We start from the raw sequence: 23,535 nt of genomic DNA, 5'->3' as shown, positions 1-23,535 counted from the left end.
TTTTTCAAAATCCCTATAAAGTCCCTAGCATCCAAGCCTATGATACAGTTAGATTTCCAATGTAAAATTCAGATGATGGAGAGTACACACCCCACACAAATTAATATAAAAAGGGCCTTAATCCGTCTTTTTCAGCTCTAACTAATAATGCACAGCACAAAACTGGGAGGAAGTGTTAACAAGGATGAAGCAAAATCCAAATGCATAATGCCCAGCAAGGCAGGTGAACCATACCTATATAAAGGTAAGTGGCACTGTTCCATGCCCAAAGGGACTCGATCCAATTCCAGAAGTCGCTGATGTTGACACTTTCAAAACCTTCAAATGAACCTTTCAACACAAAAAATGCAGCAGGTGGAAATCCAATGAATCCCAGAACCAGATTACAACCTGCCCTGGTGAAAGCTTTCAAACTATGAGCTCTAACATCCAGCCTCAATGGATGAGCTAATAAACACATTGGTACCAACAATAAAGCCCCAATCTCTGCAGTGGCGAAGTTAATAACAGACATAAGGCACAAACCAATAAATGCAGCTGAGATTGTCACTGATTTCAAGATAGCCCATTCCCTTTTCTGAGATTGAGACGCATCAGCATCTATAATTGGCGAACCCAAAATAAGCCAGGTTAGAACTTTGCTCATCCAGTTGGGCATTTGACATATCAAATAAGGAAGTAACGACACAAGAACACCCCAAGAATGGATAATGAATACTTGTTTTGCTGCATAAAGCCATTTCCAAGATCGAAGGATGTTTCTATGCTCATCATCAGCAGACTTTGGGGAAGACGTAGGGTCATGTTTCTTCAGACTAGAATCCCATTTATTAGCATCAGAATAGAGAGAAGCTGCAACTATTGGAAGAGGTGCAACAAGGAGCGCAAAAGCAATCATATAGACTCCTACTGAAACGAACTTGCTGGGAGATGTTAAAAGGTAAAGAAAAAATGACTGGTGGAACTTCTCAAGGAGGTTGTTTACTGATCGTATGACTCCTTCAATCAACCTGCAGCAAGCAACCCAGAAACCTTAAACAACAATGATACAAGATAAAGGATATCCAGAACCCCAATAATAATCACTGTAAAGCAAATTAACAAATAATAAATATCGATCAACAGGGAGGCATATGAATGTAAGAACACTATGAAGGAAGAGGCTTTGCACTGAATCATACTAGTTCTTGGTTGAAAGTAGCTTTTGAGATGCAGAATATTCATAGAATAACATAGACTCGAAATGTTTTATGAGAAATGGATAGTTTTTCCCTTAAAAAATCACCCATTATATATATAGATGTTAGTATTTTCAGTGCTTATGAGAAAAATGTTCAATTTCTCTACCAATTCACAAACAAGATTCTCAAACTTGCCTCTTCAAACCCCAATAAACAATAGGCATAACTTGCACCAAGAGTTTGTTTAACAGTTCACATGAGACCAAGGCTTTCACCGGCATTCAGTAAAAAGAAAGAAAAAAGGCGTTGGTGTAGCAACACAAAGCAATTCTACCATGACAACAAAACTAGAGTACAAGTATAGGAAGTCAAAGAGAGATCCTAACACAGCTTTAGAAATTAGAAAAGTAAGATTAAAATTATGGGAAAGTGATAATGAAAATAAAATATGGAGACCGTCCCACAGTTGGAGAACCATTACAGGCATCATATGTGGGCCATAGCCCTTGAAAGTTTTTGTGTCAAAAAATCCATCTAACCAAAGGTTTCCGAAACCTTTACTCAGATATCCTAAATTTCTAGGAATCCTTTGATGGTTAAAAAGGCAGGTCATATATAGAAACAGAAGAGATGAAATAAGAACTTACCGGCCACCACGCTGAAGAAACTCTGTTTGCCTGATCTTATTATTCAAAGCAACTTTAGGTGAAATCTCCAAAGTAATTGCATCGACTTGGTAATCACGAAAAGCACCATGGGAGCCAGTGGGAACACCCAATGCCTGGCAGCAGGAAATATAAACACAACTCTTAGTTATTAGTGAGAAAAACCAAATATGTTTATCCTTTCAAATGCAGAACATGAAATAGAAAGTATCAACCACCCAAACCCTCCCCCTCAAACCACTTTTGTCACAAAGATAACAAATAAACAACTAAAAGTGCTATGCACCTGGTAATACAAAGAACTTGCAAGTGTGGCAGCTCCTTCCATATAATCTGCAGCAGGAATACCAAATTTCCATTGGGGATTTAAGCTCCTAGCTATATTTCCTACTGACTCAAAAACCTCACCCAAAATCCTTAGCCATTTGGAGTCGAGTAAAGACAACAATTTCTCTACTTTTACTTGCAAACCTTGCCTATGTACTGCTAAATTGTTCACAATATTAATGAGATCTAGGTTTGGCATCTGACCATTAGAAGCTTCAGCATATATACTGAGTGTGCCGTCAGCCTGTTTGTTTCCATCTGAAACCTTAATGACAAGAGCAGCAGCCATAGTCCCAGCACGTCTAAAAACATCAGATATTTTTCTCTCTGTAATTTCACTCTCTTTCAATCCATGACGAGCATTGCTTTCACAACAAATCTCAGAATATGGTTTCTCGAAATCACCAAATACAGGTGTTTGATAATCTCTTAGCCATGCAGATACTGAAGCATATTCTCCATATTTTGAATCTGCAGCGAGCCATATAATATCCTTGGCCAGCCATGTAACTCGGGTAAGTAAGGAGAATACTGAGTACGCAATAGCCAATGATAAAGCCTCAGCCAGATCAATCTTATGAGAATTATAAGGTGTCACCAAGACAATAGCTTCCTTCCCATCACCACGGGGAGCTCTTATTATTCCGACAGTATTAACACCATGTGATGAACAACAGATGTTCTCTTGAATTATCCTAGAATCAGAGTTGGAAAAGAAGTGCAGGGGACGAAACTGATTCGGTTGAGGGTGGAACTTGTGATAATTAACGTCAGCACCCAAGTCTGACATGTACCGTGCTATAAGTCTTGAACTTTCTCTGCATTAGAATGCGAACAAGGATAACATGTTAAACCTCACAAGAAAATGGGACAGAACTGCATCAGTTTTTTCTCCTTATTGAGGTATATGAAATTCTGAACTTGAAATTCCTCTTCTTTTATTCTTTTTTTGGGGTGGCATGGGGGTGGGGTTGGAAGGGGGATCGAACTGTGAAGAAGAATGACCAAGAAAAAGTTAATTTGCAAACAGAAAAATTAGAGTGAGCACTAGCAACGGGGGTGGGGGTGGAAGGGGGATGGAGCAGTCAAGAAGAATGACCAATAAAAAGTTAATTTGCAAACAGAACAATTATAGCGAGCAATAGCAGACTAGAATAGTGCAGCTATATAAAAGTAAATATTCAGGAAGGTTTATAGAACGATAAAACATGAACATACGTTATTGTCCAACCAACTTTTTGAACCTACAATTAGAACCAAGCAAAGAGGGAAAAGAAGCATAACAAAAAGTTGATAAGAATCACTACAGGATAGAAAACCTGACTGTGCAGTGTTGGCAACAGGACAAGCTCTTTTAAGAAAATGAGGGAACACACAGTTCATGAGGGAACACTCGGTTCTTTTAAAGGAACAAAAAAACGGAAAATTCTAGAATGAATGCAAATCATCTTATAACTTCTAGTGACATTTGATCAGAATTCAAACGAAAGCCAAATTTAATCCATTGGCAGGGAATGCCATCTTTATTTATCTTGTATGCTGTCTCTTTTTAGGATTAATACTATTTCTGTTGATTTATCAAATGTTGTAATAAGCTCTGCTTGGTAAAGAAGGCTATAAGGTATCCTGTAATAAAACCATAAAATGCATCTAAAACACAATACTATAAAAATTAACATAATGGCTTGGATTGACAGCCCACATTATTAATTTATCATCATGTTATGTAATGGAAGATTTATGGCCATATATTCAATAGAATGTTTCTAGGACAACTCTTGATTTTTCATGAAAGTATCAAGACAACTGTGTTACAAAATGATATTGGAAGTCATTTGAAAACCAGGTTTCTAGTATGAGTGAAGTATCTTGGTAACAAGATCAAGCATCATGCACTTCTACATTACATTTAGTGCAGCAATGATGCTGCCAGGAATAAACACCCACAATGTGGTTATCCAATCAAGAAAACTCTCCTATGCAGGTATCCAATAATCCAATAACACAGAATAGAGAACAGAGCAGCAAACATGCAATGTGCAGGCTTCCTACTTCATGGAAAAATGCTACAATCAGAAACCCCAGGAGTACCAGAGTGAACTATGACAATCTCCAAAAGCATTACATATTTTGTATTTTGAGCCAAAATGAATGGTTTAACTCTAAGCGCTTTCACTTAATACCTAGGAGGGCAGGACATACTGAATCATATATATTTGCTTTTTATAGAAAACATACGCAAACATGTGCACACTTACAAATTGAACACAAGCAAGTGCAGACAAGCATCAAAAATAACAAACACAATTTCAGAGGAGGAACATATTTACATAAGCCCAGGGCTTATTCAGGTTAAGCAGATAGAAAATACTTCATATCAGTCTTCAGTGCCAGATGCATATCCTGAAACATACCATGTTGGTGTATGTTTCATGACAAAAATGGTCAAACCCTGCAGTAGAGTACAGGAGCAAGCCATTTAAATTTAAAGAAAACACAAAAGCACTCTGTAGAGCGAACACATACATGCCTGTTTCACCGGTTTTCAAATTCAAACCAGTTAAATCATTCATGAATCTATGTGCCTCTGAGATGTCTTCAGAAGAGAGCATGGCATTGGCAGAACCTGTGAATTAACAGTTCAGCCAGATTAATGGATGACGCAACTGAAACCAGTAACTCAAATTCTTCCATAGAAACCACAAAGGTAATCCATGCTATATGAAAAATTGATATGCAATTCTAACAGTGGACCTACACATAACCTCCGGATATTACAAAATAAGGCAGAAAATAAAATCCATGAGCCAATAAAAGTAGGAAAATAAAAGAAATTGAATTATGAATTTAAGATAACATTATGCAAAACCCCAAAGCCTCACTTAACTAACCTCGACACAACTAGGTTATTTTCATTTTCCATAACCCAGAACAACATAAAGCATAAGGTTCACGGTCTTATACTTGTCTGTTTTCCTCAGTTTTCTCGGCAACCAAACAAATCCCATTAATGCTCCATTTAGGGCTCAGAAACCAACCGTCTCACTTAACCAAACCTAACACAACTAGTTGATTTAGCTGAGTCAATTTTTTTCCTCGATCTAAAGTCTCACTCTATTTCCATTTCCTCGATATTCTCAGCGACCAAGTCGTGCGTTAAGAAAACTCCTAATAGCAAGACTACAAACATTCGAATTATCACAACCCATCTTCCAAAAAATTCGAAAACCAGTATTAAAACAGAAGAAGAAAAAAAGGATCGAATGAATTGACCTGGCATGAGGGCATTTTCAGAAATATAGGTATTCTTGGCGAGAACAGGCAAGAGTAAGAGAGCCAGAACCCCCGCTGTACAGCAAACAACGCTGACACACCCAAGCCCATCATTAGAATCGCGAATTTAAATCAACAAACCAAACCCACCACCGGAATCATTAAATTCAGATCAATAAACTATAAACTGACTTTTGGATACGTAGAGGCCAATCATGAAAGATCAAGAGTACCTTACGAGGAGGCTGTGGGAAATGAGGAAGATCCCCAACCGCACCAGCGGTCGAGGCCTCGTTTTAGGGGTCTCGCTTTCGGCCATGGTTGAGAGACTCTGAGACCTCGGGGAGAACAGTAGAGCACTGAGAAGCTGAGATGAACACAAAAAAGGGATAGAGGGGCGTAGATGCACAGAAAGTCGTCCCAGGGGGGTTTTTTCCGAATAACGTTTTTGAAAAGGGTCTCCAACAAAATCAAAAGAAAATAAGGGTGGAGGAAGTTTTCAAAAACTCAATCGTTTTCAATAATGAAATTTTGTTAACTATAATATGAAAGTTATAGCATTCTCAAATATCACGAATTATTTTAAAAATAATCCTCGAGCATTTGTTAAAGTTTAGTTGTTTTTCATTTGGGGAATTTGTGAAATTTTCCCTCCATTTTTAGTTATTTATAACCGTACATATATTTTATATGACAAATAAATAAATAAGATTTCTTTTGTATATAACCATATAAACAGGTTGATTATAATTTTTTGATAAAATTCTTAATACTATAATTTATAAATATTTTTCATTTTATAACATATCGTAAACTACATCATGTATTTTAAACACTTTATGAATTAAGTTATAACGAATTTAAAACATGTCTACATAATTAAAATAACTCAAAATATATATATCGTCAATAACATTTTTTCCATTTACATTACAAGTTGTGGAACCAAATAGATAAATACTTTTTATAAAATTAAATAAATTCTTATGGGTCAATTATAATACCATTTTGTAATAGTCTATTTTTAATCATGTTGATATTGTCTATTTTGAATTAAAATTAACTCTTATAGTTTAAAAACATATCTACGTGATTAAAAATAACTAATAAATATGTAGTACATAATGATTTTTTTCCTTATCTGATATAAGATATTACAATCACTTTTTATGCATAAACAATATCGTACATTATGAGATTGTGAGGTTAAATAGACAAATACTCGTTATACGGTTAAATAAACTCTCATACTTGGGAGAATCGGTATTAATATTATTTGTAATAACTCATTTCCAACGATATAAACATAGTCCACTTTGAGCCTAAATGGATATTTGTTTATTTGGTCTCATGATTTTGTGTGATACAACGAAAATATAGTATTTGTGTAGAGAATTGATATCCCATATCAAGTAGAGGAGAAAAAATTCAGATGCTATATATCTATATGAATTTTATATACATAGTTGTGAACAAGTCATTCCATGTGATATGTAATATTTAGGTGATTGTTATATTTTTCATTAGACGTGCTTTAATATTGTGTGACCCCGTAAATATCTCGTTATATAAATTGTTTAAGTATCACAAATATTTTTTATAATAGAAGAAAACTTATAATGTTTTCAAATAAAAAATATATATTATTTGAACATGAAAGCTTGAATAACCACATCATAAAGTATAAATAATTATTTTAAAAATGTTATTAAACGAATTTAAAAAAAAAATAAATATTTTTTACATAAAAGTATATAAATTATTACCAATTTTTTGTCTTGAAGAATAAAACTTGTATAGGAATGACAACTAAAATTATTTATTTTAATTTTTTGAAACTACATCCTTTTTTTTTTTCTCTTCGCAAAAAATGGGAAGTGGTCATTTGTCTTTATTTATTTTCTAAAAATAACAAATTACTAAAATTTGAGTGTATTAGGTATTAACTAATTAAAAAAAATTATAATTAAAATATTTTGATTGTATTATGACATAACTGTTTTCGATAATAGTTTTTCCTATTTCATTAAAAAAAAAAAAAAACAAATCATTTGAAAACCAAAAGTGCTTTTTTTTTTTTCCCTTTATTCTAAAAATAAAAACAAAATAATTTGTCATAAAATGCTTCTTCATTCTAAAGAAAGGAATAATTTTCAAAAAAGAGATATGGCAAGATTATGATTCAGAGGTGCAAATGAAGCTTTGAGATTCAAGATGTGGCAAGTGATTAGAATCCGAATGAACAGAAAAACGCAAGAGCCACAAACTAATTGAATCGAAGTTCCCAATCACAAGGGATTCGTGTCCGCCATTAATTCTCAGTACCCAGCTTCATTTACCTGTACTGCTCTACAAAGCAAAGCCAGTCAAGAAGGGAGGTCTTCATTGATTGATTTCATTTCCACCAGAGGAAGAACTGATAGAAAAAGAGTGCATTCCCTCTCCTCGAGTATGCCTCCGGATATCATCGATCGGACTCACTCTCTTTCAACAATTTTTTGCTGTAATCAAATCTAGGGTTTGAAGAAAAACAAATATATGCTACCGAAAATCGAAATAGATCCATCGAAACAGTTGAACCGATATGGAGTATAAAAAAGGATAACATTGCGCATCAACCCAAACAAAATTCATTGTAATTCAATTCATCAAAAAACCGCTAACAACTTCCATTGGTAAACAAAATAAATGAAAGGACGGAACAAGGAAAGATTCAAAACCTAGGCGGTGAGAACAACGGCACCACCGGCTTCCTTGATCTTCTTCTCGGCTATCTTAGAGACGAGCTTGGCCTTCACGACGATTGGCTGCGAGGAAGGCAACGCGCCCTTGCCCAGAACCTTGAAGTAGCCGAACTGAGTGACGTCGATGAGAGGGGCGTTATCAGGAGAGGCTTTGTCCTTCACATCCTGAGGCACCATGGACCACAGCTTGTCAATGTTGACGATGGGGCAGTAGAACTTGTTGCGGAGCTTGTGGAAGTACCTCATTCCGACCTTCCCGAAGTAGCCAGGGTGGTACTTGTCGAAAAGGATGCGGTGGTGATGCATACCTCCAGCATTTCCGCGACCACCGGGGTGCTTCCGGTGCTTGCCGATCCGGCCATGGCCGGCGCTGACGTGCCCTCTCTTCTTCCTGTTCTTCTTGAACCTGGTTGTCATCCTTGTACCTTGTACCGCCTAAGGCCTTTGAATCTCTGGGGTTGTCTGCGGAGAGAAGAGAAAGAGGAAAGGGATGCTAGGGTTTTGGGAATATATAGGAACGCAGTCCCATTTGTGTGAAGATGTAACGACGTCGTTTGGCTGTGGCAATACTGAAGCTACGTCGTTTCATTTTGTAGGAGTAGAACCCAGCATGAAGTCGTATAAGTGTTGAGTCTGTTGACACAAAATCATAAATTAAATGTGTCAAAAAAGGTGACATTTGAATGAATAAGACCGTTTCATTAAATGGATTAAGCATGTTGACACAAATACAATATGAATATGATTAATCTTAGTACAAATCTATCAAATTGATGTTTTTCTTAATCATGTTTGGAAATCCATTCAAAATTTTGTTACCTTCAAAACCTTTTATAACAACAATCGATCTCAACCATGAACCAGCCTATCAATGTTTGTTGTTTTTTTAACTTAATGTTAAATCAACCGACCTTTTAAAAATATTGACAAATAAGTTACAAGTTAAAAATAAATAAATTAAAATAATAAGTTGAAATTTGAGAGTAAATTACATCCAACATTAAAAGGATGTTTGATAAAACTTAATGACTTAAGTTGACTTTAAGTATTAAGGTTATTATAAAATTAACTTAAAACTTATTTTAAATTATAAAATTGACATATCTATAATCATAAATAATAGATAAGACAAGTGAGGTCGAGTATCAGTGGAGGTTGTAGAGTAGCAAAAAAACCATAAAGGTAAATAAGAGTAAAAAGGTAAGATGAATATATTAACTAAATAACAAGTTAAATATTTTTAGGGATATTTCCCACTTTGAAAAACTAATCTTTCATGTTTTTTCAACCTAAAAATACCCAATTTTGACAAAAATATCATCACACACACACATATATATATATTTTGTATGCAAAAATAACATTTATTTTAAAATACACATATAAATAATGAACATGTTCAAGGGTATTTATGTAAAAAATTGGTTACTCTTTAAGTTAAAAAACGGGGAAGTTAGTTCTACAAATTTGGTATGTTTTCGTCATTTTCATTCAATTAATATTTATTTTTATTTCTTATTTAAAGTTGTTTTCTATTTTAAGTCATACAATTAAATTATTCTATCAAATATATTTAATTTATTTAATAACTTAAATTAAGTTATTAAATCACTTTAAATTATTAAATTAATTTATTAAACATTCATTAAGTAAAAAAAATAGATAAATATCACCTAAATTAAGCTATTCATTGATCGAGCCAACTATTAATCAATGCCCTACTTTCAAAATATGTTGACTTATCCTCTTTTTAACTTCAAAATTATTTTCATCAAATTACTTTTAAAAATATAAAAATACATGCTTAATATTATTATACATTTAAGCCATATCTGATTGGAACTATTTCAATAGAAAATGGGATAAGTGGCGGAATATTTGAGGCGACAAGCAAGTTGCTCAGCAGCCTTATGCATTTTCCGTCGTTTAGTCCTTATGGCCGCTTCTCAGTTGGCGTTTCGACCTCTCAGCAAACCCCATTTCCCACTCAGAAGGACGCTGTCTTCCACCATCACTTTCTCCAGCACGAGATTCCGCTGTTCTTGCCTTCCAAAAACTGGACAAATTAATGTTGAAATTCCGGTGGTTTTACGAAATATTCGGTCGGTTCTGCCTGGGGGGAGTTGGTGGAAGTTAAGTGAGTACGAGGAGGAAGCGAAGGCGAGAGAAGTGATGCCCACTCTTCGTAGAATATGGGTATTGGTTGAAGATGAGAGATGGGTCATTTTTGTTGCAGTTGGGTCTTTAACACTCGCTGCGGTGCGTTGCCTGTGCTTTAAACCTTTGGTTTCTATGAAAATTTTAAAGGCAATTGACCTGAAATCTATACAAAGAGTCATTGATATGACCTGGCGTGATTGTTTTAGTATTTCTTAATTCCATGCCTCGATTGATATTCGCCTGTGTTCCTAACAGTCAAGGTTGAAGATGGTGGTTTATCATCAATTTGTTTGGACTGGGTTTGAATTTTGGAAAAGAACAAGCGAAAGGAAAGGAAAGGAAAGGAAAATGCTGATTAATATGTAACATGGAGTTCGTTTTTGGGCTAGTTTCAGCATGTTCCTTCAATTTCTGCTGTTCTTCGGGAGGTTCAAATGAATCTTTTAAGGCTTTGTTTGGTTTCGGAAAATTTGAGGGAAAATGTTAGGGAAAGGAAATAGGAGGAAAAATAGATGAAAAGAAAAAGATGAATAGAAAAAAAAAAAAAAGATTTAAAGCCAAATTATTTATGACTTCAAACTCAATTCACTTATTTGAACTATCTTATATAAATAATAAATAATTCAAGAATGCATAAAATTTTAATTAATTTTAATTATATTTGGTTTTTTTTTTTCAAAATATAGCCAAACATGAAAAATCGTTTTTCTTAATAATTTCTTTTGTTCTTTTCTTATATTTTATTGGAACCAAACACGAGATAAGTTCAATTTGTGTGCACTCTTTTTTGGTGTTTTTGTTCCATAAGTAATTTTATAACCATCATTTTTCTAAGATGTGCTCTCCCATTCAGCTTTCAGAAATCTCGATGCCAAATTTAATTGCAGCATCTGTCTTTTCTGCACAAAGTGGTGAGACAATGGTCTTCTATAGAAATTCCCAACTCCTCATTCTATTGTGCATCCTCTCGGGTATATGCAGGTGAAAACTCTTATAGTTAAGTCCTTTCTACTTTAAATTGTACATATCAAGTATGCCTTTAGGCAGAAGTCTTATACTTGAGAATGTAAATGCTATGAAATCATTAAAAAAAAAAAATGAAGTCATTTTTATGGTTATAATATTGTCTTATCCTTCATGGTTTTTGTGAGTGTCCATTTGACTATTCCATCCATTAAAACTTGTACCACATCACCATTGAAATATTCACATGGTTGTAAAATACTGTTTTTTGTGCTTAGAAAGTTCTAAGCTTAATGTCATGCCTTATCCATATGGCCCCTCACTTGAGCTCATATTGGGGCACAAAGCTTCTCAAAATAGAGACTTGTTGTTTATCTTCCTCAAACTCAAGTAACAAACGACCTTTTAGATAGGAGCTTCTTTCAAAGTGTTAGAACATTTTTGGAAGGACTACTCATTTTTGGAGTTGGGTGTGAGTATCCTTAGAGTCGTGTTTCTCTAGAATTCTAGCTTGTATCTAGGTAGTCTCTAGAGAATTCTAGAATTATATGGAAATGGTTCCAAAGAGTTATACAGGTGTACCTATTTGGTCAAGTCACCAAGAACTTGACAGCTTCCAAGCCTTGTATAGCGTTATTGTGTAATACAAGTTTCAATTGGGTGTGAGTATCCTTAGAGTTGTGCTTCTCTAGAATTCTAGAGAATTAAAATTCTAGCTTGTATCTAGCTAGTCTCTAGAGAATTCTAGAATTGTAAGGAACTGGTTCCAAAGAGTTATAGAGTTGCACCTATTTGGTCAAGTCACCAAACACTTGAGAGCTTCCAAACCTTGTAGAGAATTATTGTGTAAGATACAAGTTTCCATCCTTTTTAACTTTGTAAGTGTTATGCCCTTAGCTCTTCTCTATCTTTTGTGCCATGCAATGTTGCTTAGTAAGTTCAAGAAAAACTAATTTAGTAACTTAAGTATTAAGTTAAGAAACAGCTAAGTCCATGACACTAAGTTCTAGAACATCGGTGCTACAAATTTTGTGTTCCAAAAGTTTGATTATCTGCTGCTAGACTAATCAATGATGCTTAACATATATCATGATAAGGTTAATATATTTGCATTTTCTTTTAGATTTTTTTAGAATTTATATAGAAAGAAATGTTTTCAAGAGCATGGATTTGTTCCTGTGACATATTCTGTCCTATGAGTACTCACTTTGAAATAGCTATTTAACACAAGGCATATGATTGCCTAAGTATCCTAGGGAAGTTCTATCAAACAAGGAAAGTGTACATCTTTATCTTTTGTTAGACAGGATTGTTAGGTGCATGTCTTGCTAGCGTCAAATATAACCATCTCATATCAGGTCCAACACAGGTGCTTTCCTTATTTTGAAGTCCGACACCATACATGCATATAATTAATGGTGGTTTTATGAAGAAACTAGTAGTTATTGTAGTTTTAATTATTAAGATGAGTGTGTGATTGATAAGACTCCTTGTTTACTGTTTTAATTTTTAATTTTATTTTATTTTATTTTTTTGGTGATTTTAGTGGTTTGCGAAGTGGCTGTTTTGCAATTGCAAATATCACCCTGGTGAGTTCCTTCCTGATAACAAGAACAATAAGAACGAAAAGAGCAAAGCCTTATATTGCAACTAATCGAGTCAACTATATGAATTGCTGTCCACCATTTATCTCCATTTAAGACCAATCCATTTGTTAAATTAAAGGTCACCATATCTTTTCTTATGATTTGGTCCAAGTCCATTTTGTTCTCTCTTATCCTTTTGTGCCTTCAACTTGAATTAGTCATTCATCCTTATTGGTGCATCTGTAGGGCACCATTGTACTTGCTTAACCCGTGTTCATCAATTCTTCCTTGATGTACTAAACTGGTGCAACCTCTAGCCTCTCAAAGAGGCTTAGCGGGTCCTATCCTGCATCTTAATTTGCTTTTGATAGTTTCTTTTTGACAGTTAGACTTCTAGTGAGGAGAGAGGCATTTGGTATTCCTGCCTTTAGTATATACACAATTTAATGAGGACTTTAGCATTTGTCTTTCTTTATGCATGCAAGAATACCGGACAAAAAGGAAAAAAAAACATGTTCAACCTCTCAAGGAGACGAGTTGTCATGACATGAATCAACAGCTGGACATCCCCAAGGACAGGGCTTCTTGGGCCCACTCTGAACCAAATGTCTGGTTGCTGCACTTTAATGCTTTTGGCACTTTGGGATACGTCCTCTGTGCTGTTGTTATGAGAAACCACATGGACTTTAAGTTGCTAATTCTCATCTTATTTGGGATGTGCACCTCGTGTATTTTACATATCTAATCCACATGGAGGCCTCCCAGTGCTCCCACAGGTTGATGCTGGTTATCTATGCTCTTCATTCTTGTTGCATCATTTTGACACAACAGGAATCTTATTTTTGGCTGCTTTGAAATTGTAACATCTTTACTTTATTATCATTGGATTTTATGGCCTTCCCTGGTTAATCTCCCAATGGTCTTGATATTTTGTAGACATGGATCTTATTGATTGCTGTATTTTTTTTTTTTTTTTAACATTTACTAAATACTTAATTGTATCTGTTCAACAATCCTCTCTCCATAACAATGCATCATTCTAATTTGTTGAGCTTTCCTTTATGGCATTCATGGACAGAGTGTATTTAGTTCTTAGGTAAAGTGAATCTGACAACTGCTGGTGCTTCCTACTACATTTGTCAGGTTAAGCGTCTAAGGGAAACTTTATGTTCAGCTATTCTTTTTCAGGTTTGCGTTTATTTAGCAACTATATTTGTAATGCTAAGTACCATGCATACTCCTCAAGTAAGTTATACTGTCAGTTTCATTTAACATCTATTCCTTCATTTGCTTGGATGTTCTATTTTGCTTCATATTTGATGTAGGATATTGATTTCTTCGAGACAGAAGCAGTTGGTGACTTAACAAGTAGGCTTGGGGCAGATTGTCAACAACTGTCTAACATTATTGGAAATGATATTAATATGATATTACGCAATTTTCTCCAGGTTTTCATTCTTATTAACCATTCATTTCTTTTCCTAAGTTCACCTTCAATTTGGAGTCTAATCTATTGTTCCTTTCAGGGTGCAGGTGCATTGATTCATTTACTAACTTTATCATGGCCTCTTGCATTATCAACAATTGTGATATGCTCTGTTCTATCTGCAATCTTTCTGGTTTATGGCCAGTAAGCATTTTTACCTTTCCCATCTTGTTAGACTCATTATGTTGGTTTTCCTAATCTCAAATTTGTCGTTCTGGAGAAGTATACTGTTATAAATAACAAAAGAAACTATCTGTTGGTTATTTAAATAAAAGTAGGTGTTAACTATATTCTCAATTATTATTTGATATAAGAAATCATCATGGTCTGCTTCATCCCTAAATACCTGAACCTTTGTTTAAAGAAAAATTCTTGTATAGCCCTTCCATCCTTACGAAGTTATGATATTATTCATTGAAGTGCTCATTACCTGTGAACTGTCAGTTTTGGATTCTTGTCATTTATCTTGTGGATGACTTCTTGTCATTTATTTACCATATATAAGGGCACCAATACTTAGTTGTTGTCTTATGGAGCTTATTTCCTAATATTTTGATTGCAAATTCATCTTGAATCAAAACTTGCATCATATTTTTTTTTTTTTAAATTTCTTTTCATTGGAGGATAAATTTCCTCCATTCTTTTTTAGATTTTCTTGCTTTTTATTAAGAGGAATTTCTATGTTTGTCTGGTTCAAAGTTTGATCCTTCTTGGTGCAGTTGGAGTAAACTATATTGTTGAGCATTGTATGCCTCTGCATGGTTCCTTTTAAATCTTAGTTCTTCTAGTGTTTATCAAAAGAGTAAGGGGCTAAAGAACTGTGTGTAGATCAAGCAACCAAAATGCTTTTGCAATCATCTCTGGTGCCATCATGGAGGAATTTCACTTGCTTGTTTGCTTTAAAACATGGTGTTTCCAAATGCCCTGAGATTTTGGTCCTTCTCTTCATAATGACCATTGCATTTTCTTTCTTATCAAGAAAAGATTAGGTATCCATCCCAAGGTCTTTTTGTTTTTTTTTTTCTCTTTTATTTTTATTTTTTTTCCCTTTCCTTTTACTAAGTGTGTGTTTACTTATTACTGATTGTTGGAAGTATTACCAAAATCTTGGATGGACAGGTACAGAAGGAAAGCAGCGATGTTTACCCAAGAGTTCACTGCTTGTGCCAATGAAGTAAAAGCAGACAGCCTGATCTGAATCGCTTCTGAAAATTCTTTTAGCTTTTATTCATTTCTGCACGTAGAGTAACTTCCCATGTTTACACGTAGGTAGCACAAGAAACATTTTCTTTGATGAGAACCGTCCGAACTTATGGAACAGAGGAAAACGAACTTAGAAGGCAATAATTCTGACTAGTAATCTTCTGTTAAATATCAATATTTCCATGATTGCCTCTTATCTTTGGTACACACACTAGCAACAAAGCATACATGTAACATTCTAATGCATGGCCTTGACAGTCTTCTATGATCCATCTTTTATGGTGTTAGGTACAAGCAATGGCTGGATAAATTAGCTTTTGTTAGCATCCGAGAAAGTGTGGCTTATGGATTCTGGGGTCTGAGTTTCAACACTCTATACCGTTCAACACAGGTTTGACCATTTTATGATTTTCCAGAACCATGAACTCTAGGTCCCCGAAACATCTGTTTGCTTCATTATGGACTTATCCTTTGATCAACAAAATTCTGAGAGTTTATTGGAAAATAAAGGTCCTCAGTACAGTTGATTGGCAAATTGGGATTCATGGAGCCAACTTCTAGTAGTTGGGAATAGCTTTTCGAGCTGGCCAAAACTTAAAGATAAATTACTGATTAGTGAATGGAGCCTTTTCAAACTATAATTTATATTGTTTTAGACTTACCATCCAAAAAGATGTATTTTTGTGTTATATGCTAAGATAGTTCTGAGTTTTCTGACATTTCTTTGTGTGTTTCATAGAAAGTATGGTTTCAAATGTGCTGAATTTGGTGTTCTTAGGCTAAGGCCATTGTAATTTTCATAGAAAGAATGGTTTCCGGTGTGCTGATTTAGATATTCTTGGTCCATTACCATTATAATTTTCATAGAAAGAATGGTTTCAGGTGTGTTGATTTAGATTTTCTTGGCCCAACACCATTATAATTTTTGTGATTTCTAATTTAATCAAACTTGATGGAATATCTTGTTGAACACAAATAATTCAATGTTTCTTTATATTCCAAAATGATGTTTTTTAGGTCATTGCTGTGCTGTTAGGAGGAATGTCTATTCTTACTGGTCACGTGACACCCGAACAACTTACGAAGTATATATTATACTGTGAGTGGTTGATTTATGGTACTTTGAGGCTTGGAGACAATTTTGCATCATTACTGCAGTCTGTTGGCGCAAGTGGAAAGGTGTTCCAGTTAATGGACCTCTTGCCTAGTGATCAATTCAAATCAGAAGGCAGGTATTCTCTGTGAATGTCTTGAAGAAGATTTTTATTTTGGCATAGTGGGTTGAGGGGCAGCAAGGGATAGTGGAGGTGGGGTGTTTGTTTGTTTTGCAATATTCTGTTGAAACTGAAGCCTTTAAACACATGATGCCTTGTTTTTTTCCTATCAATTTCATTTGAAACTCTGCCAATATTTTGTTTAATGCTTTACCATTGGATAATTGGTACTGAGCCTGGATAAAGGAGGGTGGCTGTTGTAGGTAGACAACCAATATGAACTATATAGTCATATCTTTTGAACATGAATACTAAAAATGGTATAAAGAAGAGGATCCATGTAACTTAGTCACCCTCAGTTTCTGGTTTAAAGGCCTTGTTGAGCTGATTTGAGGATTCTGTTTGAAATTCCCTGAATATCTAAAGAATATTTGTCTCTCATCTCTACAATGTGTTCTAAGTGCAAACCTGCTTCCTTTTTGTTCATGAATGACTAATATAAAGGTACTGAATGGGGCAAATGACTTTTGATTTGTTCATATCTATGCTGTCTTTTTTTCTTTATTTTTCTTCTTGTACTTCTATTAGTTTGGAGGAACTCTCAACCTTTACTACAAATTCTTTCCTCTATATGTGATACCATTCATGATTCTGTTAGCCATTCAAGTTTAAGGTTTCCTTGACTAAACTTATGATCTTTTTGGCCTTGTGGGCTTTTAGTGTCTTTAACCACCATCGAGGTGCTTCATAACATTGTTACTATTGATTCCATCACACACTAATCATCTTATTTCATGATTATAATTTTGAAAAATTTGAAGTGCCATACCTATAGCAATGTTGTTGTTCCTGTATTATCTGAGTTGAACACTTCACCTTGGTTATGTTTAATGTCTTGTCTTTCACTCGGCATATCTTAATCCCTGAGGGAGGATGAGGTTTGCAGTAGGTAGAAGTGAACTGTATAACTTATAGGAACATGCAGGGAACATAAATACTGAAAATTTACTACTTTAAGCCTTTCCGTTTGCAGTAGGTAGAAGTGAATTGTATAACTTATAGGAACATGCAGGGAACATAAATACTGAAAATTTACTATTTTAAGCCTTTCCTACTGGCAGCTCATTGTATCTGCTCCAAATAGCATATGAATCATAAAAGCTATATTCTCTTATAGAAACAATGAAATACACTGAACATGAAATAAAAAATTAGACTTGATAAATGTTTCTTCTCCAAAAGAAATCAGAAGGAAAATCTATGAAGTTCAAAGACACAACACCAAAATTGTAAAGTTAGTGCTTCTGAAATTGAACTACTTCCCAGAAATGTGCATTGTCATAACATAATATGTGGGATTCCCTTGTGTGTGTCAAGTTTTCTTGTTAAAAAAAATAATGGTTGACATGAGAATTGTTTTTTAGAAAGCAGTACATGGTATTTGGCATCGCCGTGCATTGTTTATTTCCATCAGAGTTTGTACTGGATAAAGTTTCAGTCATTTGAATTTCTGTCTCTGAAATGATTGCTTGTGTTTATTAAAACAAATTAAATTTAATAATTGTTAATGGAACATCCTTTTGCATACAGGAGTAAAATTGAAGAGGCTAATGGGACATATTGAGTTTGCAAATGTGTCTTTTTACTATCCATCAAGGGTCATGGTATGTCCTTTTCTTTAAAGAAATCATGCTATGCCTTTTTGTTTAAAGTAATCATGTTATGTCTTTTTCTTTGAAGTAATATACCATGGATGCTAAGTTCATATCCATATTGCTCTTTTATGTTTCAATATAGACGTTTGATCATCCCAGCTGTCAACACAGATAATTAGACTGAATACTCCTATTCATTAAAAAAGACACGACATACTTTAGTTTAATGGTGGTTTTTATTGATATGAGCAATCAGCCTCCATCATTATTCAAGCAACTTTATTTAGAAACCTAAACAAAAAAATTGAAGGTATTGAAGATAATTGCTCCTTTTCCTCTTATTTATAATTTTATACTTATAGCTGCTATATATTGTGCATGAGATCATCTATTAGGTATTCTGAAATTCATGAATTTTGTTAAGTTTTCAAAAAGCAAAAGACTATTGTATTAAGATGAACTCAATAGCAGGTTTGTAAAGACAAGAAGGAATATAGAAACAGCACACTCTCATTTATTTCCTAATCCAGATGATATTCTTTAATATTAGAGTTGCATAATTCTTTACGATCAGCCCTAAAAATTCTAATCATCTCTAACCCTGATCACCTAGAGCCAGTGTGGGCTGTTTTATGCTACAATACATGATTTATATCCAACTCCCCTTGACACTTCTAATCTTTAATGTCAACAAACTTTTGCCCTTATTTAGGATGTGTCTCTTTCATATGTACATATTGGCAATTTTAGCACCCTAGCCAATTTTTATTTTTGATAAGTAAAGAGAAATAGTATATATAGGAAGAGGAGATGCCAAAAACAGCGCCCCCAAGTATACAGGCACCCTAGCCAAATTGTTTCCACTTTGTTAATCATTCTCCAGTTTCTTGAGAAGTTGAGCTAACACATGTTTATTTTAAAGGGGATCATCCCATATGAATGCATCACCTATATACATGTCTCATTGTATACTATTTAAAGGTTTACACCATCTGAATATTTCACCAATGAAATTTTACAGTATTTCTTATGACCATCTGAAGTTCGTAAGTGTTTGATTTTGTAGACAGGAGGTTTGATTTTAAACTGATTATCTCAGTTGACATTCTGTAAATCTCTTTGATGCTAAGGAAGAACTAATACAATTCTACTTTTAACTGGTATTAAATAGGTACCTGTTCTGGAACATGTAAACATTTCTGTACAAGCTAATGAAGTGGTTGCAATTGTAAGAAATGAATTTTTTTTTTTTTTTTAACAGGAAAATATGAAATTCATTTCTTATTCATTGCTATTTTTGCCTTCGATGCTAGTTAAATATTTTGAAAAATGTCTGTATGTCCTACTTTTGCTAAGGTTGGCATTAGTGGTAGCGGAAAAAGCTCATTAGTCAATCTTTTGCTTCGTCTATACGAGCCAACAACTGGTCAGGTAAGCTACATTAACACTTGCTAATTGCTATTACTAAGAAATAGTGAGTTAATTATCTCACCCATTACTTTAGAAGTTCTCTGTATATCCATTTTGGCTAGAGCAGGATATGGATTTAGCAGTTGATCCCAATTTTTCGTCTATTTGTCTTTGTTCTTTATACTTCTCTGATGTGACTTCTGTGTGGAAACAAAATTGCACCATTTTGTTTTCCATAATATATGAAGGCACTAGTTGTTCTTTAGGATGGATTCATGGGTCGAGTGGAGTGATTGGAAAAATTTGTGGTTATTGCCAAAAAGATAGCAGAAATGTTAAGTAATATTATTTCTTGAATCCCTAAAATGATCCATAACTAATGTGGAATACACTCCTGAAATGGTAGGAGAAAACGTTTACACTGCAATGCTATGTGAAATGAAATCAAGTAGAATTCTTTCATTCCCACCTGGTGCCTAATTTTTCCACTTAGGCCAAATTCATTCTGCTAGCATATGCATTGCCTTATACCCAAGTTTTGACTACTTGCTTTTCATTTCAAACATTATGCCTCAAGATTCACACTTTTATGTGGATGGAATGTTGCTGATTTAGATGCCATGTAGTTGACAAGTGCCTCCTGTCTTGCAGATTTTAATTGATGGCTTCCCCCTGAGAGAGTTGGACATTGGTTGGCTGAGAGGAAAAATTGGATTTGTTGGACAGGTTAGATTATATAACTTTCATGACATGAAGCTAGTCATAACATTATTTTGTAATTATTTCCTTTTGGGCAGGAACCCCATCTTTTTCATATGGATGTCAAGTCAAACATAAGATATGGTTGCTCCAGAGACATAGGACAGGAAGATATAGAATGGGCTGCAAAGCTGGCCTATGCTCATGGATTCATCTCATCTCTTCCTGATGGTTATGATACTATTATAGATGATCATCTACTCAGTGGGGGACAAAAGCAGCGGATTGCAATTGCCAGGGCCATTCTTAGGGGTCCTGCTATTCTGATCCTTGATGAAGCCACTAGTGCTCTTGATGCAGAAAGCGAACACTATGTCGAGGCAAGTATTTTCCAATATCACTAGTAACTATGATCATGCAGACACAAAAACAAAACAGAGAAATGGTATGAATTGAAAAGCTAGCTCACTGTTACTGATGCATCAATTGCCCTTTATCTTTAGGGGGTTCTTCATGCCTTCAGAAATGATGCTAATGCAAAAAGAACTGTTATTGTCATAGCGCATAGGTGAGCTTTCTTAGACCAGCTGTTTGTCTCCTGTGAGTTGTGTGATTTTGACCCACCTTTTGCAGGCTATCCACAGTAAAAGCTGCTGACAGAATTGTAGTGATGGATGGTGGTTCCGTCATTGAGGTAAGTTCAGTTTTTCCCCTTTTTTTTGTGTGTTCAAGACATCATTTTAATCATCATTTTCTAGAATTTGGGTTGGCAAGCATGTATATATATATATTTTTTTTTCTCTGTGGCACAGATAGATTCAATGATGCTAAAAAAACTGAACTTGTTACCAATACATAATTGCCATGTGCAAGAGAGGCCCTTTTGTGGAATATACCCTGCCTGTTTATCCATATCAAAGACGAACAAATATGGAATGGTGCCATGCCATGTAGAAAAATTTGGTTTTGAGCATGCTTCCACAACCCAGAAAAAAGCAACCCCTTTATCAGCAAGAGGTTCATATGGGGTATGGCAAATAATGCATCAATGATTTTTTGTATGTGCAGGTGGGTGATCACCAACAACTGCTTCTCAAAGATGGGTTGTATGCAAAGTTGATCAAAACACAAACAGATGCCTTGGCTTGATCCAGAACCAAGTTGCTGGACTCATGGTTTCCTCCATATTACTTAATGGCTTCTTCACCTTCTGTGACAAAAGCTGAAACACAAAAAAACATTAAAGCGAAAGACTCGTGGGTTTGTCATGTTTTGTACAGATAAAAGAAAGGGTGATGATCATGGGTTTATGAGTCTCTTCAAAGCTTCTCAAGGCCTTCTGAGGTGCAATCTCCAGGCTGAGGAACTTGCTGGTGAGGAAGCGGTTTTGGTCCTTCACCCTCCTCTTTAATCATCTTCCCTTGCTCATCTCCTTGCTTCCGATTCTTGCCCCTTTGATTAAGACGTGGTGAATCATCGATATCACCTTGAATTTCTTTAACTAGCTTGTTTTCTGCATAGGACGCAACCGCTTCCACCTTCTCATTCTTGGAGTCCATGGCTATGTCCCGGTTGAAAACAAGAAGCACTTCCTCTCTTCCTCTCCCTCTCTTTCTTTCCTATATGGCAGCCTGGCTCTTGCTGATGACCCAGGCATGTAAACCTGGTGGTGCTACACATGGAGTGTTGACGTGGATCCACATTTGGTGCCACGTGGCTTTTTGCATGGATGTGGTGATTTCATGGCTAATTAATTAACATGAGAGTGACTACGTAAACAATCCTAAAATCAAAGGATTTTATATTGGTCTCCTAACACATTACATCACATGTAGAATCTTACTATATCTTTTGATTCCAAAATCTCAAATAAACAGTGGAATGAGGTAAACATGCTAATCTCGCTTATTAACATGATTTAGGATTGATTTGGAAACGTTTTTTAAAAATAATTTTAGAGAATAGTTTTTTAAAATGTTTTTATTTATATATATATAAAATTATAAATACATCCAAGTCTCCTTATATCTGTTTTATTTACACATTCATCTAAAAATTTAAAACTTATTTATACAAATATGTGCGATTTTTTTTTTCTTTAGAAAAAAGCTTAAAACACCATTCTCATTATTCTCTCCTTAAACCAATCTTTTTCCTTTTTCTCTCGACTTATTTTTTCCCAGCCGCAAAACTTAATTACAAATAACATGGAACATTAAAATTTTTTTAAGCTTATTCATATCCAATTTTTTAACAAAAATCTTGTTGTAAAATTTGTTTAAAAAATAATTAGAAAGATGTAGATGTGATTTAAAAGTGAAAAGTCATGAAAAACTTTAACGTAAATGAAAGAAAATAATTTAGGAACCTGTATTGCCAGTTCTTAAATATTGGACATAGTTGAAATATCTAAAGGTTTAGGGTTGGACACTCTTAAGAGTGTTAAAAGGTATAAGGTCGAACAACTATAAAATATTTAGCCTTATAATCCCGAACAAGAATCGTGAGACCTCCTTTTAACAAAAAAAAATATATAAAAACCATACTTATGTATTTATAACATCATTTAATATGGTAATTTACTTATGCATGGGTGAAAATCGCAACTCTCTTATTAATTCTTATTAGAGTTATGGAGAAACTGTAAGAGAAGGAATTAAGGAGGAAGAAGAGAGAAATTGATGCATTTTTTGTGCTCAAGGGTATTTTAGGAATTTCAATTAAGGACATTTATGTCTTAAATTTTTTTATTAAAATCGTGATTGTAAAGAAAATTTTTGTGAATGCATTTATAATCTTCCCACGAAAAAAATGGAGAAAATCTAATCAACTTTTTAAAATGTGTTTTTATAAGTACATTTGAAATTAATCGGAAAATAATTCTCTAAATTTGAAAAATTCAATTTTTATACCTTCATTTAAAAGTAAATAAGAAGTTGTGCACTTTTCAATTATAACCTACTTCCGAG

At 34.5% G+C, this 23,535-nt stretch overlaps 3 protein-coding genes across 17 annotated transcripts; 1 reads left to right on the top strand and 2 right to left on the bottom strand.

The window, feature by feature from the left end:
• Positions 1–53: 53 nt before the first annotated feature.
• On the bottom strand, positions 54–5,983 carry LOC100245727 (uncharacterized). Its single transcript, XM_002274160.5, has 6 exons — positions 5,680–5,983; positions 5,447–5,538; positions 4,700–4,799; positions 2,133–2,991; positions 1,829–1,962; positions 54–1,010 (listed from the first exon to the last, which is right to left on the bottom strand). Exons 1-6 carry the CDS (start codon positions 5,763–5,765, stop codon positions 176–178), a joined length of 2,106 nt encoding a protein of 701 aa, XP_002274196.2. The 5' UTR covers positions 5,766–5,983; the 3' UTR covers positions 54–175.
• A 2,048-nt stretch (positions 5,984–8,031) lies between these two features.
• Positions 8,032–8,847, bottom strand: LOC100250874 (60S ribosomal protein L27a-3-like). Its single transcript, XM_002274062.5, has one exon. It carries the CDS (start codon positions 8,605–8,607, stop codon positions 8,167–8,169), a length of 441 nt encoding a protein of 146 aa, XP_002274098.1. The 5' UTR covers positions 8,608–8,847; the 3' UTR covers positions 8,032–8,166.
• A 1,194-nt stretch (positions 8,848–10,041) lies between these two features.
• LOC100247338 (ABC transporter B family member 26, chloroplastic) lies at positions 10,042–22,382 on the top strand. 15 transcript variants are annotated; one of them, XR_002031873.2, is made up of 20 exons: positions 10,042–10,449; positions 11,204–11,331; positions 12,860–12,902; positions 14,043–14,144; positions 14,225–14,347; positions 14,426–14,529; positions 15,505–15,559; positions 15,655–15,725; positions 15,877–15,979; positions 16,606–16,816; positions 18,393–18,466; positions 19,629–19,685; positions 19,814–19,888; positions 20,519–20,593; positions 20,665–20,946; positions 21,070–21,134; positions 21,200–21,260; positions 21,635–21,741; positions 21,847–21,939; positions 22,088–22,382. XR_002031873.2 is itself a non-coding variant. In XM_010662555.3 (19 exons), the coding sequence occupies exons 1-18, from the start codon at positions 10,126–10,128 to the stop codon at positions 21,713–21,715; spliced, it is 2,034 nt and encodes a 677-aa protein (XP_010660857.1). In that variant the 5' UTR covers positions 10,042–10,125; the 3' UTR covers positions 21,716–21,741; positions 21,847–22,382. The 15 variants fall into 15 exon arrangements, 13 of the variants coding, with proteins under 13 accessions (XP_010660857.1, XP_002272855.1, XP_019080896.1 ...); XR_787615.3 differs by having other exon boundaries at positions 21,635–21,939; XM_010662555.3 differs by having other exon boundaries at positions 21,847–22,382.
• Positions 22,383–23,535: the final 1,153 nt, after the last annotated feature.

The sequence above is a fragment of the Vitis vinifera genome, chromosome 14, assembly GCF_030704535.1.
Source record: "Vitis vinifera cultivar Pinot Noir 40024 chromosome 14, ASM3070453v1".
Lineage (NCBI taxonomy): Eukaryota > Viridiplantae > Streptophyta > Magnoliopsida > Vitales > Vitaceae > Vitis > Vitis vinifera.
The sequence above is the reverse complement of the archived record's forward strand: the minus strand, read 5'-3'. Positions and strand labels throughout refer to the sequence as shown.

What these genes read in the sequence shown, in the direction of transcription:
- LOC100245727 (XM_002274160.5), bottom strand. Translation starts at nt 5,765, where the DNA reads ATGGCCGAAAGCGAGACCCCTAAAACGAGGCCTCGACCGCTGGTGCGG. An exon ending in TCCCACAGCCTCCTCGTAAG is followed by an intron (nt 5,539 to 5,679) that starts GTACTCTTGATC and finishes TGGGTGTGTCAG; the next exon opens with CGTTGTTTGCTGTACAGCGG. An exon ending in AAAACCGGTGAAACAGGCAT is followed by an intron (nt 2,992 to 4,699) that starts GTATGTGTTCGC and finishes ATTCTAATGCAG; the next exon opens with AGAAAGTTCAAGACTTATAG.
- LOC100250874 (XM_002274062.5), bottom strand. Translation starts at nt 8,607, where the DNA reads ATGACAACCAGGTTCAAGAAGAACAGGAAGAAGAGAGGGCACGTCAGC.
- LOC100247338 (XM_059742592.1), top strand. Translation starts at nt 10,126, where the DNA reads ATGGCCGCTTCTCAGTTGGCGTTTCGACCTCTCAGCAAACCCCATTTC. An exon ending in ATCTTTCTGGTTTATGGCCA is followed by an intron (nt 14,530 to 15,504) that starts GTAAGCATTTTT and finishes TTGGATGGACAG; the next exon opens with GTACAGAAGGAAAGCAGCGA. An exon ending in TCACTGCTTGTGCCAATGAA is followed by an intron (nt 15,560 to 15,654) that starts GTAAAAGCAGAC and finishes GTTTACACGTAG; the next exon opens with GTAGCACAAGAAACATTTTC.